The sequence below is a fragment of the Belonocnema kinseyi genome, chromosome 6 (genome assembly GCF_010883055.1).
Source record: "Belonocnema kinseyi isolate 2016_QV_RU_SX_M_011 chromosome 6, B_treatae_v1, whole genome shotgun sequence".
NCBI lineage: Eukaryota > Metazoa > Arthropoda > Insecta > Hymenoptera > Cynipidae > Belonocnema > Belonocnema kinseyi.
The window spans coordinates 60,276,986-60,291,058 of NC_046662.1; the positions used below are offsets into that span (position 1 = coordinate 60,276,986).

General features: G+C 30.9%; 1 protein-coding gene across 1 annotated transcript in view; it reads left to right on the forward strand.

Annotated features, from left to right (window-relative positions):
• Window positions 1–5,111, forward strand: part of LOC117174418 (cGMP-specific 3',5'-cyclic phosphodiesterase) — an 82,814-nt gene extending 77,703 nt beyond the window's left edge. Inside the window, exon 14 of the mRNA XM_033363528.1 lies at window positions 3,502–5,111. Within this exon, the coding sequence (XP_033219419.1) occupies window positions 3,502–3,969 (468 nt within the window). The 3' untranslated portion in view covers window positions 3,970–5,111. The remainder of the gene's footprint in view (window positions 1–3,501) is intronic.
• Window positions 5,112–14,073: the final 8,962 nt, after the last annotated feature.

Sequence of the window (14,073 nt, forward strand, 5' to 3'; positions counted from 1 at the left end):
AAAAAATGTGTCATGAGAGTTGCATGGATACTCAGAACTTATGAAGAATAATAAATAAATAACAAATACACGAGTTAATGAAACAAATTATTATGAATTCCCACAAATAATCAAATTCCCCAAATTTATAACTACTCAAAATAATTAATTGATTATTAATTTATGAAATTATAAATATGCAAGCAATTTAATTAATCATTAATAAATCATTTATTATTTATTTTCGGAAATTTTAAATTCCGGCTTATTTGAATTTCAGGAATTGAAATATTTATGGGAATTCAACGATTCATTTGGTTTAGAATTCGTTAATTTATATTTTCTGCAAATTTTTTCGCTAATTTGTGCTTTTGTTATTCACTTTTTCGTTATTTTATATTATTCCCGGATATCCAACACTTTTAAATATAGTGATGAAGAACTAAATTTTTTATATTGCTGATTCACAATATAATTCTACTATAGAATAAATGTGATTATTATATTATACATTATTATATTTTATTATATAAATGTGATTTTTTTAAATCAAATAGACTTTGTAACGTAGCTAAAATATTTTCACATCTGTATAGTCCCTTTTAAAGAAAGACTATTAACGAATATTTTTTATCCCTGGCAACACTCAGATTAAAAGAAAATTATTTTTCGAAGTGATGTAATAAATCCATGTTGAAATTAAATTCTGAAAATTGAGAACAAGAAAATAAGTAACATCAGTTTTGTTTTCAAATTTGTATAAATATAATTTTCATAAGATTCTTAAGAAAATTTTAAAAAAGATTTTTGAATATTTCAGACGTGTCAGAAAAAAACCTAGAAGTTTTTAAATAAATTTTTTTGTATGTAGGATTTTACAAAATATTATGAAAAATTCGAGTGTTTTTAAAAGGTGTTTGGGAGATTCATAGGTTGGGAAGTAATCGAGAAATATTTGATAAATAAAATATTTCCCAGTTTTTTAATACTTTTAACTGACTCGAATCTTTCTCAGGCTTTTAAACTATCATTCAAAAATTTAGAAAATTACTTTCTATTTTTCTAAATTTTCCCAGAAATTTTAAGAAAATTTGTTTATACTCCTGAAAACTTTCGAAATCATTTTAAATCTCCTAAAGTTTAGTTTTTAAATCTTTAAAAATATTTTAAAGTTTAAACTCATTTTGAATCTCTTCAATTCTCTTCAATTTGTTTGAAAACCTTTTTTAATTTTCTCTTCAAGCTCGTTTTTCAAAATTAAAAATTATTTAAATTTTTCACACGAATACAAGGAAAACACCTGTTTTTAATCTTGTCAGGCCTTCTACATCTTCTAATCTCTAAACATTATTTAAACTTCTGAAAAAAACTTTACAAGTTTTTATTATTTTTGAATCGTTTAAAAACTTCGGAATATCTCTTCAACGGACTCTAATTTTTTCTCAAATTATGTAATATGGCAAAATTGCAAAATTTTGCTTTACAATTTTGTAAAACACTTTTTTATTCGGGAACTTCATATTCTCTCACAGAAAAAACAGAAGATAAACTTTACATCGACTTCCGACGAAAGATTCTCTGCAACAAAAATTAACTTCACAGGATCAACTTTACACAAATATCGTTTAAACTTTCTTTTGTTTTTCCATGACAAACACATGTTTTTTGAAAGACGCGAAGTTGGCTAAACAAAACTTTATCGCTCTAAAAAATTTCCTGCAACAAATTTTATTCTTAGTTTTTTTTCTGTGCTGAGTTCACTTTTATAACCTGATTTGCACCTCCGAGCGATACACATTGGCATAATTAATGGAATTAATTCAATAAAAAAAATGTTTTAAACAGAAACACATTATTAGAAAAATCCACCGTGCCATTTTCACAAAAATTACATAAATGAACCGATTCCTTGATACATTTTTTGAAGCTTGTAACGTCTCTATAAGACAAAAGTCATAGAACCGTCAAAACAGTTAGAAGAAAGTTACTACTAGCATCGCCGCATGGTCGTTTTCAACACATGGATCATATTCAACTCTCGGTGACAGGAGACTGAGGGCGCAGTCCACGAAGGAATAATAAGACCTAACTCGGTTTCACCACTTGGCAATAGAAACATTACCGTAAGTGGTATGCACATTACAGGAAGATTTGAAATTTTTCGTGCGCAGGTGCGCAGTTGTTCTCTTCCTATACATGGAAAAGTGTGCGAGTGAGAAAGTTTGTCAATTTGACGTAAGTTAGAGAGGTTCTGTTCGTTTGTTTTGATGCAGGTGTCAAGTGCCGGGTTGTGGTGCAAGTTACACGCCGATGAAGGCGAATACACTTCACTTTTTTAAAGCCCTCACTGTACATACAATAAACGTTTAATATATTTTATTGTTTTACATAACTGTCATTTAATTTTAATAGAAATGATTTAGAAATTTAACGTTTACTCACTACCTGAGTATCTGCGGAGAATTTCTCAGAGCTTCTTAGTGCCTTGAGAATCTTTAGCATATACTCTGAGATTTCTATCAGTAGGGCGCTTCATTATAATATCACATTATTTGCAATTATCCGTGCTGATTAAATTGTATACATGCTTATAAATACGTAATTTACCCATTTCTAAACTGAGTTACCTCATAATAACTTTTAATGAAATTATAATATTTTTCATGTTTACGTTTCGAAAAACTTTAAACTTTTCAATCAAGTTATATTACTTCCATTATTTCTTTATCATATTATAAATTTAAAAGGTACTTACCTATACTTTTCCTTCTCAAAATCTGTTCAAACATTTTTCAAACAAGTACCGAAAATACTGTTTATATATTTATTTCGTGTATCTTAAGTATGATGATCAACAAAAGAACAGAACCTCTGTAACTTACGTCAGGTTGACAAACTTTCTCACTCGCACACTTTTCCATGTACAGGAAGAGGACAACTGCGACCTGCGCACGAAAAATTTCAAATCTTCCTGTAATGTGCATACCACTTACGGTAATGTTTCTATTGCCAGTTTCAAATGGCTTTCCACTACAGTTGGGTCTCCTTATTATTCCTTCGTGGCGCAGTCCCACGGAGGTAGATTAGTAGAATAGTGGAACCGTTTTTACCAATGGGGTGCCTGCACAAGCTCTAGCAGTCACCTCATCTGTCTACTAATCTACTTCCATGGGGCTGCGCCCTGCTACACACCCAAGAAAATAAAAGCAAAAACGAACATAAACTTGAGCATAAACTACCTATTGATTGACACGTCAAAATATAACATACCGAAGTGGCTACAACACGTGGGAACGCAACCGCCAAGGCGCATATACGCAAAACAACCCCTGGGTTTCCATTCGTGGAAAACATTAACGAATTCTTGGACGTTCGTGGTTCCACCTCCCTACTAAACACATAGCTTGATACCACTACTTGCTTTTCCTTCGCAATCTCTACAACACCCTAAAAGATAGACATGTTAGCTCTGCTCTCTTCACTTTCAAACGTAAAAATCTACATAACCCTTTAAATCAACAGGTGGGCTTTATCGACGTGATCTGCCTCCCCTTGTACAAAGTCTTATCAGAAACGTTCCCCTGGATCTTGCCTCTCTACGAGGGAACTCTTGACAACAAAAGACACTGGCAAGACCTTGCTGAGAAGGTCGATATGGGTCTCACCTGGATAGACCGGGACACCATCGAGGAGCCAGTCGAGGAATTTGTCTCCTCGGAACCAAAGGACATAGAATTCACAGTCACAACCTTAAACTGTGTTCACACAGAAAAGAAGGATGGATTCGTGGATCAGGTCCCAGAAGCTGCAAAGTCTTCTGCCTTAGGACGATTCGCCTCTCTAAGAAAGGGCGGAAGAACATTAACTAAAGGTGTCAGGAATCGACTCAGCAGATCCTTGTACTCCAGAAGCAATTCGGAAGACACGGGAAAAGCCAAAGAACTGATTCCGGAAAGGAAAAATAGAAACAAGTTGTGTCTGCTCATATGACGACTGACAACAACCACCTTGGAAAGTATACCCGAGTGATCGGTAATTGGAAAGACGACCCTGGTTGTCAAAACTGTCAATTGTCCGCCTTGGCTTCGAAGCTGAGAAAAGGCGAACTGCCTGGCATCGCGCAAGGCCTTCCGAAGAGGAGTTTTGGCGAGATTCAAAATTTTGCTGACTTCGCGAAGATGATGGCATGCACATTCTGCTGCGTAAAGAGTAGCAAACTGACAATGAGGAATTGCTGGTGCATGTCCGATCAAAAAAGGCGGAAGCTCAAGTCTCGTTGGTTATGAGAAGCTGTATAGTTGCAACTGGAGATGTGATGTACCTGGTGAAATCCGGATCTCACAAACTCACCTTAAAAAAAGATTTATACCTTAGGATTTTTTAATCTGCAGCAATTCCGAAAATCAAACGTTACTAAAGTAACTTATTTTTAAAGAAAGAGTGGAGTTTCCAGGTACGTTACGATTGCAGGCAAAAGAGAAATGAGGCATTTTTAAAAAAGGAGTAGAGTATGAGCTAGTGACTAGGTAGTTGCATTCAATTGAATCCGGGTTTTGCGGGGTCTGCTTATACTTTCAAAGATATTGTTTAGTAAAACTGTTTCTGTTTTGTTTCAAAATTAAAAAGTGGAATTATAACGCGGTTGGAAAAAGCAACATAAGTATGTTAGAACGAAGTAAAGAAATATTGCGAAATCTATGACACTCAAAACTTACCAACGGCCGGTGCTCGTTCATTTTAGAGGTTTTAAAAATGCACTTTAAAAATCTTCTAGGCCCCGTAAGGGGTTTCGCAGTAGCGATAGAGGGGCTTAGTATCTTTTTTTTTTTTAAAGCTGGTAATTGTTAAAAATTAGTAAAGTTTTATAGGAACAACGTGAATTGAGCACGAAGCCGACTAACAGTTTTTGGCGCTGATAGCTCAACTGTACTTGATCGTACTACGAAAATGCACTGTCGATAAAAGTCGCACCTTTCTTGGCGAGAATTTAAAATTAGAATAAAAACTGCAATTTGTGCTTTTCTTTTTGTAATTGTTTATTTAAATCTCTTGCTTGGGCTCGTAATAGAAAAGAGTGGCAAGTGATAAAAGAATGTGGCTGTAAACTCACTGATAATAATCGATAATAATTTTTCAATTCTTAAAAACAGTGTATTATGCACCTAGGGGGGGGGGGGAGGGACTTTTTCGACGCGTGTATGTTTTTAGTAAGAATTGTAGGCTAGCGTCTAGCGGAAACTGAAGACGAGTACTGAAAACATACACAAGGTGAAAATCCCCCCCCCCCCTTGCGCATACGATATTTTCGATAGCAAATAAGTGATTTCTGACATCTCTCGAAATATAGTCAAAAATTCTATTTGAAAATATCTGTAAATTTCCCAAAATTTTTGAAAATTTTCGGGCATTTATGGTAATTTTACAAGTAAATATGGTAAATTACCATTAACTACGCAAAATTCAATTTTAAACATCTTTATAAATTTACAGATATTTTTGGTGATTTATGGTAATATTACAGTTAATTTATTTTAACTTAAGATAAATTACTTAAAATTAAACTTTAAAAATGTTTATAAATTTCCGGAAATTTATATAATTTTTGATAATTTGTGGTAATATTACAGGTAATTTATGGTAGCTTACCATTCATTGGCCAAAATTCAATTAAAGAATGTCTATACATTTCCAAAAATTGAAGGTCATTTATGATAATTTTTCAGGTAAATATCGCAGATTGCCATAAACTACCCAAAATTCAACTTTAAACATTTGCATAAACTTGCTGACATTTCTTGGTAATTTACGGTAATATTACAAGTAATATATGGAACCTTAAGATAAATTACTCATAATTCAATAAAAAAGTCTATAAATTTCCAGAACTTTTCGGTCATTTATATTAATTTAAATATGGCACCTAATCATAAATTACCCAAAATTCAATTTTCAATATTTTTATAAGTTTCCGGAATTTTATGAAATCTTCTGGTCAATTATGGTAATATTACAGGTAATTTATGTTAACTCGAGATAAGTTACTCATAAATCAAATAAAAAATTTCTTTAAATTTCCGACCATTTTCGGAAATTTCCAGAATTGTTGGGTAATTTATGGTAATTTGCTGAATTATATATGGTAACTTTTCATAAATTACCGCAAAATTCTATTATCTGCAACCAAAATTTCCTTACAGATTTTACGGTGAGTGGGCTGATGAAATGCGAGCTTATAGCTGTATAATTTTCATTATTCACATCTGACGTCACCTTTACTCCCAAGGGAGTAAAAAATAGAGGTTTAGCCCCGCTTTAGACGTCGAAAAGGGCTGAAATCATGTATGTGTCACAAAAAATTATTTATTTATCCCCGTTCTAGCAGCCTTAGGATTCCTGATTGAAACTTCATCTTTCAGGCTGAGAATTCAACTTGTGCGGGATTGCCTTATTCGTGGCGCATTGTAGTTGCACTCATTTCATTTTTAAACAAAATAAAAACAGTTTTACTACAAAAAATAGCTTTGAGAAAAAAAAGAGAATGAAATATAGAATATGCATTCACAAAATTAGACAAAAATATTGAAGCATTTGGCCGTAAAATGTTGACTCCGAAAAACCGGATTGAAATGAATGCCCTTAAGGCCATGTGATGATTCGGCCACATGACCAGATTCCTACCTTATCGACACTTTTTTCATTTCCTAACTTATTTTCACTCGAAGTGCCACATCGATTTGAAAATTTGAGATGATAAATAAGAAGCTCTAAGAAAGGTGTGGCTGGTCCGAAATTTTAATAATAATGAAAAAAGTTTTTTTGTAAATAATTTGTTTTTGCTTGTTTCATAATTATTAAAATTTAGGATCAGACCCACCTTTCTTAGTGCTTCTTATTTTTAATCTCAAGTTTCCAACTTGATGTGGCGCTTCGTGCGAAAATAAGTCAAGAAATAAAAAAATTGTCCGTAATGAATGTAGGAATCTAGTTACATGACCCGCTCGTCACATGGCCTTAACGTCATTTCCTAACTAGTGTCGAATATTGCGTCTATTAGAAAGACTGACAACATTTTTATTGGAAAATTTTAATTAATTAGTGTCGGCGACTTCTTTCTTTCTGATAGATGAAACGAACAACACTAATCGTAACATTGCTCACGATAGCGCTGGAAATTGCATTGCAGGTTAATAAAGTTGCAAAGTTAGTAAGCGAATTAAGGTCAGTGAAAGAACGTAACAAGGGCCGTTCAAAAACTACGTCACACTTCCCAAGAGGGGGCGGGGGATAAGATCGTTTGTGACGATTTTTTTCAGAATTCATCTCTTTTGGTTCAACATTTCACTATTTGTTTGAGGATTTAACTATTTTATTAAAAATTCGTTACATTTTTGCCAAATAATTGATCGCTTTTAGTTAATTATTTTATTCCCGTGTTCTCGTAAAATGAATCAACTTATTTTTCTAGTTTAAAAAGCTATCATTTTGGGCTGTGAAGTCGGTAAAAATATAATATTTGCATGTTTTTTATTTTATTTAGGCGTTCATCAAATTAAATTTAACTAAAAATGTTGACCTAAAAAAAGTGGGAGAGGGGTCACATTTTTGACGTCACGCTGTAGGATTCAAGGTTTGTGTGATGATCTGTGATGAAATGGAGGGATGGAAAAAAAACGTGTAGTAGTTTTTAAACGACCCCCGAGATCAAATTTATCGCGATGAGATAAGTTAAATTTTGACAATCTTTTTGTATAATTTGAATCATGGACATAGGAAACAAGGGACTAGGCATGCCGTTGCGGGCGTGATGCAATGAGGGGGGAGGTCCGCCACCTTTTGATGTCCCGCGACAAACATGGCAGCGCCCACATGTTAATATTTTCATGCACAGTTTGTCGGCAAAAATGCTCATGCGCATAATCAAATGGCACATCGTAAGATGGCGGCTCTCTTCACTCATGGAATTCTCCCCCCTCCCGTGGATTCGACCTCGCTCGCCAAGTTAGGATGACATGTCAAATCCCGTGTTTCCTATGCCCATGAATTTGAATATATCCTAGTAAATAGATCAGATGAACAGTCGTTTGATTGTGACTTTTGAAATGCTAGGAGATCTTGTAGACTGTAAGGTAGTGAGTAAGTTCGATTTTATCGATTCTCGATCACTTTAATGATCAAGGAGGTCTAAGAAAACGTACTTTTTCACCACTACCTGTTGTTTAAATATATTATTTTTGCTTGTACGATGTGACAAGTGTGAAAATTCGTAGATAAAATGAAGAAAAGGAATCATTTGAGTTGATTCTCGGAGGGAGAAGTGTTAATTGTTATTCGTTCGAAGCAACATGTTTCGGAAGTTTCGAACGTTCAAATGATCAAAATTTTTCTCAACTTCAATTCATCTTGAATCCCTATTGAAAATTCCTTTGTCATGAACTAAGTCGGAAATTGGGATAGTAAACGACGTACAGTAGTATAGCTATGAGAGCGTCAATTCACTTACCAACCGATTTTAAGAATAATAACCTATTGGAAATCTGCATTACCGACCATAGATAATACCTGCTGTCGGTAAATTAGCATTGAGCAGAATGTTACTTGGTCGATAAGTAAATTGACGCTCTCATAGCTATGCTACTTACGATGTAGTTTCTAACAATTTCGTGGCTTCAAATAAAAACTTCGTGCAAATAGTTTTTTTTTATTTATTTACAGCAAGATCTCTAATTTCACACAAAAGTTCCTAGAATCTCAGCATCGAAAAGAAGCTAGCTTGATCGGTAAGTGCCGTGACACTCATAGTTATACTACTGACTTTTATGTTTACTATTTGTGTTGACTATTTCTACTAAATTTTTACTAAGGCACGACGTCAGAATTTTCAATACCGTTTCAGCTAAATAATAAAAAAAGATGAATCATTTTATTTGTAAATAAACCGTAAGAGGACTAAATTTTTAACTAAACAAATGAAAATATCGTTCATTTAAACGTTCAGAACTTTAAGCTCATTGAAATAAGATCATAAAGATGTTTATACTAAGTGTTCATTACATGGAATAAGCACAGCATTTTTAATTACAAGGCCAAATTAGTTGGGCTCAATTGGCTCTTTTTCTCTATTCTGAATTGTAATTTTAGTGAGGAATATTATAATGCAGCAATAGCAATTATGAAAATTGCTCTAAAAAGGACAGAAATTGAGAAAACGATTCTAAAAATAAGTTTTATCGTGTAGCATAAGAAACATTTGGTATTGGTCAATAAATCATTTTTTTAAGAGTCAATTTTCTCTAAGCTAATCGTGTATCGTTCTAAATCATTCCTACGTTTTCAATATTTATCATCATTTGTATAAAATCGAAAATTATTTGCTTCCGAGCTTTAAATTATTTATCAGATTTGGTTGAAATTAATGCATTGGCGATTATAAAAATAGCAATGTTTCATAAATTAAAAATGATTGCTTTTGCTGCCCATTTCTATTTGAAATATTTTTTATTTTTCTCTACTCGATCATTTTCGGTAATGAGAAATTTTATGAAAAATAAATAAATCAGAATATTGCTGTTTGTCGTGAGTCTACGCAAAAATGATTTGTAGAATTTTTAAGACTGTTATATCAGAGAATAAATCTATGGACGGTGAATAGTTATTAATGGAGATAATAAAATTTTGATGTATCAACATTTGCGATAAAACATTTTTTATTTTTATAAAACCCCCATCCCCAATCACATTTTTAATATTGCATTGGTATTTTACAGATCTTCAAAAATAATTTTATCTCAAATTAAAATCAAAGACAAAAATTTAGAAGGCAAACAAGGAACTTTTTTTATTCAAAATTAAAAAATAAAGGATAAGAAGTTTTAGATTTCCAGTGAAATGGATTAAATTTCTACTTCAAGAGTGATTTGGAGGTTTTAGAAGGTTTGAAAAGATTTTAAAAATCATTTAAATCTTGTGAAAATTACAAAGAAACTTTCAATTATTGAAGATTTCCAATCAATCAAGCGTTTAAGGAATTTTGAAAGGTTTCAAGAAAATAAAAAATAAATTTCTTACGATTCCTGAGAAAATTTAAAATGATTTCTAAAAATTTCAAAAAAGAATGTGGAATATTTCAATTAAAATGTTGTAATTTTTGCAAGATTTAAAAATTTTAGAAAAAATTTGAGTAAGTTTAACTGAATTTTAGGAGCTTTTAAAAGAATAAAAATTAATTAATAATTTGAAAAGATTATAAAGAGCTGAAAACAAAATTTCGTTTTTTGAAGATTTTGAGCTTTATGAGAATTTCTAAATATTTTAGATGTCGAAAAAAATTTAGAATCTTGTTTAAAAATTATGAAACATTTGAAGAGAATAAATAGATTTCCTTCAGCTTCATATAGCTAAATTTAGGATAACTTTTTATTTTTGATTTTTTTTATCTGCAAAGATTTCAAAACTTTCCAAGGTTTTTAAGAATTTTTTTATTTTAAAACATACCAGATATTAAATATTCACTTTCTAAAAATATTGCATTTAAAGTTTGTTCCTAATTGCCAGAACTTATTTAATGTTATGTCCAGTATTGAAAAAATAAATGATCAACATTTTCAAAATTAAACAATTTCAATTGTTACTAAAAAAATAAAAACGTATAAAATGAATTTTTTTATATCTCCAAAGTTGTACTTTACATACAGTAGATAACTCTCCAAAACCATGGAAGGAGAAAATGCATAATCTCAATCAAGTTAAGAATCTTCAATAACAGAAAATGCTTAATGCCTTGATCAGACTAGATGGAAAACAATTTTTTTAATTTAAAAATTAAATTTTGTCTTGGAGAAAATTATTTAATAATTTCATTTTAAAGTATTACTTCTACCATTCACACCTCGCTGAAAATTAGTGATATTTTCTTGAATTAAGGTTCTTATTCCGATCTCTCTAATAACTTTATGGAAAAGGACCTGTCCGGAAATCAGAAATTCTGTTTTGAAGGGTTATCTACTGTCGGTGTAAAGTACAATTCGCTGATGATATAACAGATTCATTTTAAATAATTATTTGAAATTAAAGTTTCTTCATCATTTTATTTACGAAAACTTTCAATACAAAAATAACGGAATCACGGTAAGTGGCTTTCTGAGAATTTTCCATCAAGAGTCCAAATATTCGATCAAGCCGTTTTTTAGAAAATCCATTATTGGATTTTTATTTTTTTATTTAAAGTACGTTCATCAGCATAACAGAAGCTACATTATAGGATTTTAAACTTAAATTAATTTAATGTGGTTCATTATTATTAAAATATAACAATATCATTTCATTCTAATTGTTTTTTAGCTACTTATCTATATTTTTCGACAAAAAATTAAATATAAATATAATTAATGTAATGTATCTAAAAAAAATATTTAATTCCGTAAATATGTAATAAATTGAAATCTTTATAGAACTAGATAGAACTTATACTACTTCTTTCGTAAAAAGCACTTTAAAATATTTCCTAAATTAGTCAATTAATAAGTTTTTCTTTGGAAAAATTTTTAAAAAATACCTATACCATTTTTTTAAAATAAAAAAATATATTTTTACAAGATACATTATACTAATAAAAGTTATATTAGATTTTTGACCGAAGAAGATAAATAGCCAAATAAACAATTTTACTGAAATTATATTGTTTTTTTTTAATTAATAATGAAAAGACTATCATATTTTTATAAAATAAATCTTATTATATAATTTTGATTATGCTGATACACATACTTAAAATGAAAAAAAAGTAGTCAAAGTAGTCGTTACCCAGGCGGAAAAATTATACTCGTATATAGTTTATATATAGTGTGAAGTGTTATATATAATACTAAATACTATATATAAACTATATATCATTTTTCTGCAATAAGGTCGTTCAAACCTCCCTCTCTCATATTATTCATCCGCTACCACGCGTACATTTCCCTCCTCTCACTTCACTCCACCAACTTCGCCAAATACCTCCTCCTCTGCTTACCCTCTCCACGCTACCCAAGCTTTCCCAAACTTCACTTCCCCACCCTTACTAACCCTCATTCCAAAAAATTTCTACTACTTTATCTCACTTCCCAACCCCTCATTGCCCTCATATCTTGTTTCCCCTCTCCCTATTTCACCTACTTGTCCTTCCTTCACTTACCTTACTTCCTCTAAACTCACTTCTCCCTTCTTCCCTCCCCTTATTTCCCGTACTTACACTCGCCCATTTTCCCTAATTGTCCTCCAGTCACTTCCATTACTACCCCTACACCCCTTTCGTCATTCTCCTATACTTTCTCTGCCTTAATTTCCCCTACTTCCCCTCCACTCAAGCCGAACTTCTACTACCCCACCCTTAATTTCCTCCACTTACTGTCAACTTATTTTCCCTTCACGTCTTTCCCCCTATTAACACTCACTTCCCTTCCACTAATTTCTCATACTTTCCGCCCCTCTTTTTCCCCACTTCCACTTCTCGAAAAAAAGTACAACAGTCGGACGCAGAATGAGAAAGAAGCACCTTTTTTGCACAAAAATCGACCGATATTACAATTCTTAACGGATTTTGCTGGTTTTTTTTTATACTACGAACATTTCACTCGGAATAAATCAAACATTTGTATTTAACAATAAAGTTAAATAAATTTTGTTTAACTTTTTAGTAATACAAACTTTAATCACTTTTTCATAAACAGACTTTATAGAAATATCTTCCAAAAAATCCTTTTTATATTGAAAAAGTGGTAATTATATGAACAATTTGCATAAACAAATAAGCGTACTCATCATTTTTTCATGTTCATTTTTTTTTGTTGAAACAACTTGAAATGTCTTTTTGAAGACTCCTTGCTGTCATGTTTTTCATCATTATGAAAGATTATATAAACAATTTTTATAAACAAATGCACATTTCAACCATTTTTTCATGAATAGACATAACGTTTTATCATAATGAACTAGAAATATCTTTCAAGGAATTCTTTTGCTATTATATTTTTCACATTGAGAACATCTAACAATTAAATAAACAATTTTTATAAATTAATGCAGAAATTCCTTACTATAGCTTTCTCTATAAAAACAAAAATTATAAATTACATAAACAATTTTTATCATACTTACATAAACTTTCATAATAACAAAAACATTTTTTTCGTAATAAACCAGAAATGTCGTTTCAGGAATTCCTTGCTATAATATTTTCCAGTGATAAAAACGTTTAATCATATGAACAATTTTTAAAGAAAATTGCAAGTTTTTACCATTTTTTTCATGAATAGGCTTTTATTTTACGGAATAAACTTGAAATGTCTTGTTAAAATCTCTTGGCTGCCATATTTTGAATAATTGCAAAAAATGCTAATTATATAAACAATTTTTATAAACAAATGTATATTTTGAAAATTTTTTCATATATACGCATAATGTTTGTGGACAATGAACTAGAAATGTATTTCCAGGAATAATTTTGCTCTAATATTTATCATAGTGACAAAAGATATTAATTAAATAAACAAATTTTTAGAAATAAATACACTCTTTCACACAAGTGCTTGCTATAGCTTTCTCCATAAAAACAAAAATGGTTAATTACATATAACATTTTTATATACAATTGCACATTTTCACTATTTTTTCGTGCATATGCCCATTTTTCGGAATGAGTCAGAAATTTCTTTCCAAAAATTCTTTTTTCACAAGGACACAAATTGTTAATTATATAAACAATTTTCATAAAAAATGCACATTTTCCCTACTTTTTTACAAATAGACTCAATTTCTTTAAAGAATCAACTTGAAACGCCTTGTTAAAGACTCCTTGCTATAATATTTACTATAAAGACAAAAACTATCAATTATATGATCAAATTTATAAACAAATGGACATTTTGACTATTTATTATTAATAAGTATAATTCTTTGCATAATAAACTAGAAATGTCTTTTCAGGCATTCCTTGCTATATATTTTCCATTGAGACAAAAACTGTTAATTATATAAACAATTTTAATAAACAAATGCACATTTTGACCATTTTTTTATGAATGGGCCTAACTTTTTTCGAATCGAACCAGAAATGTC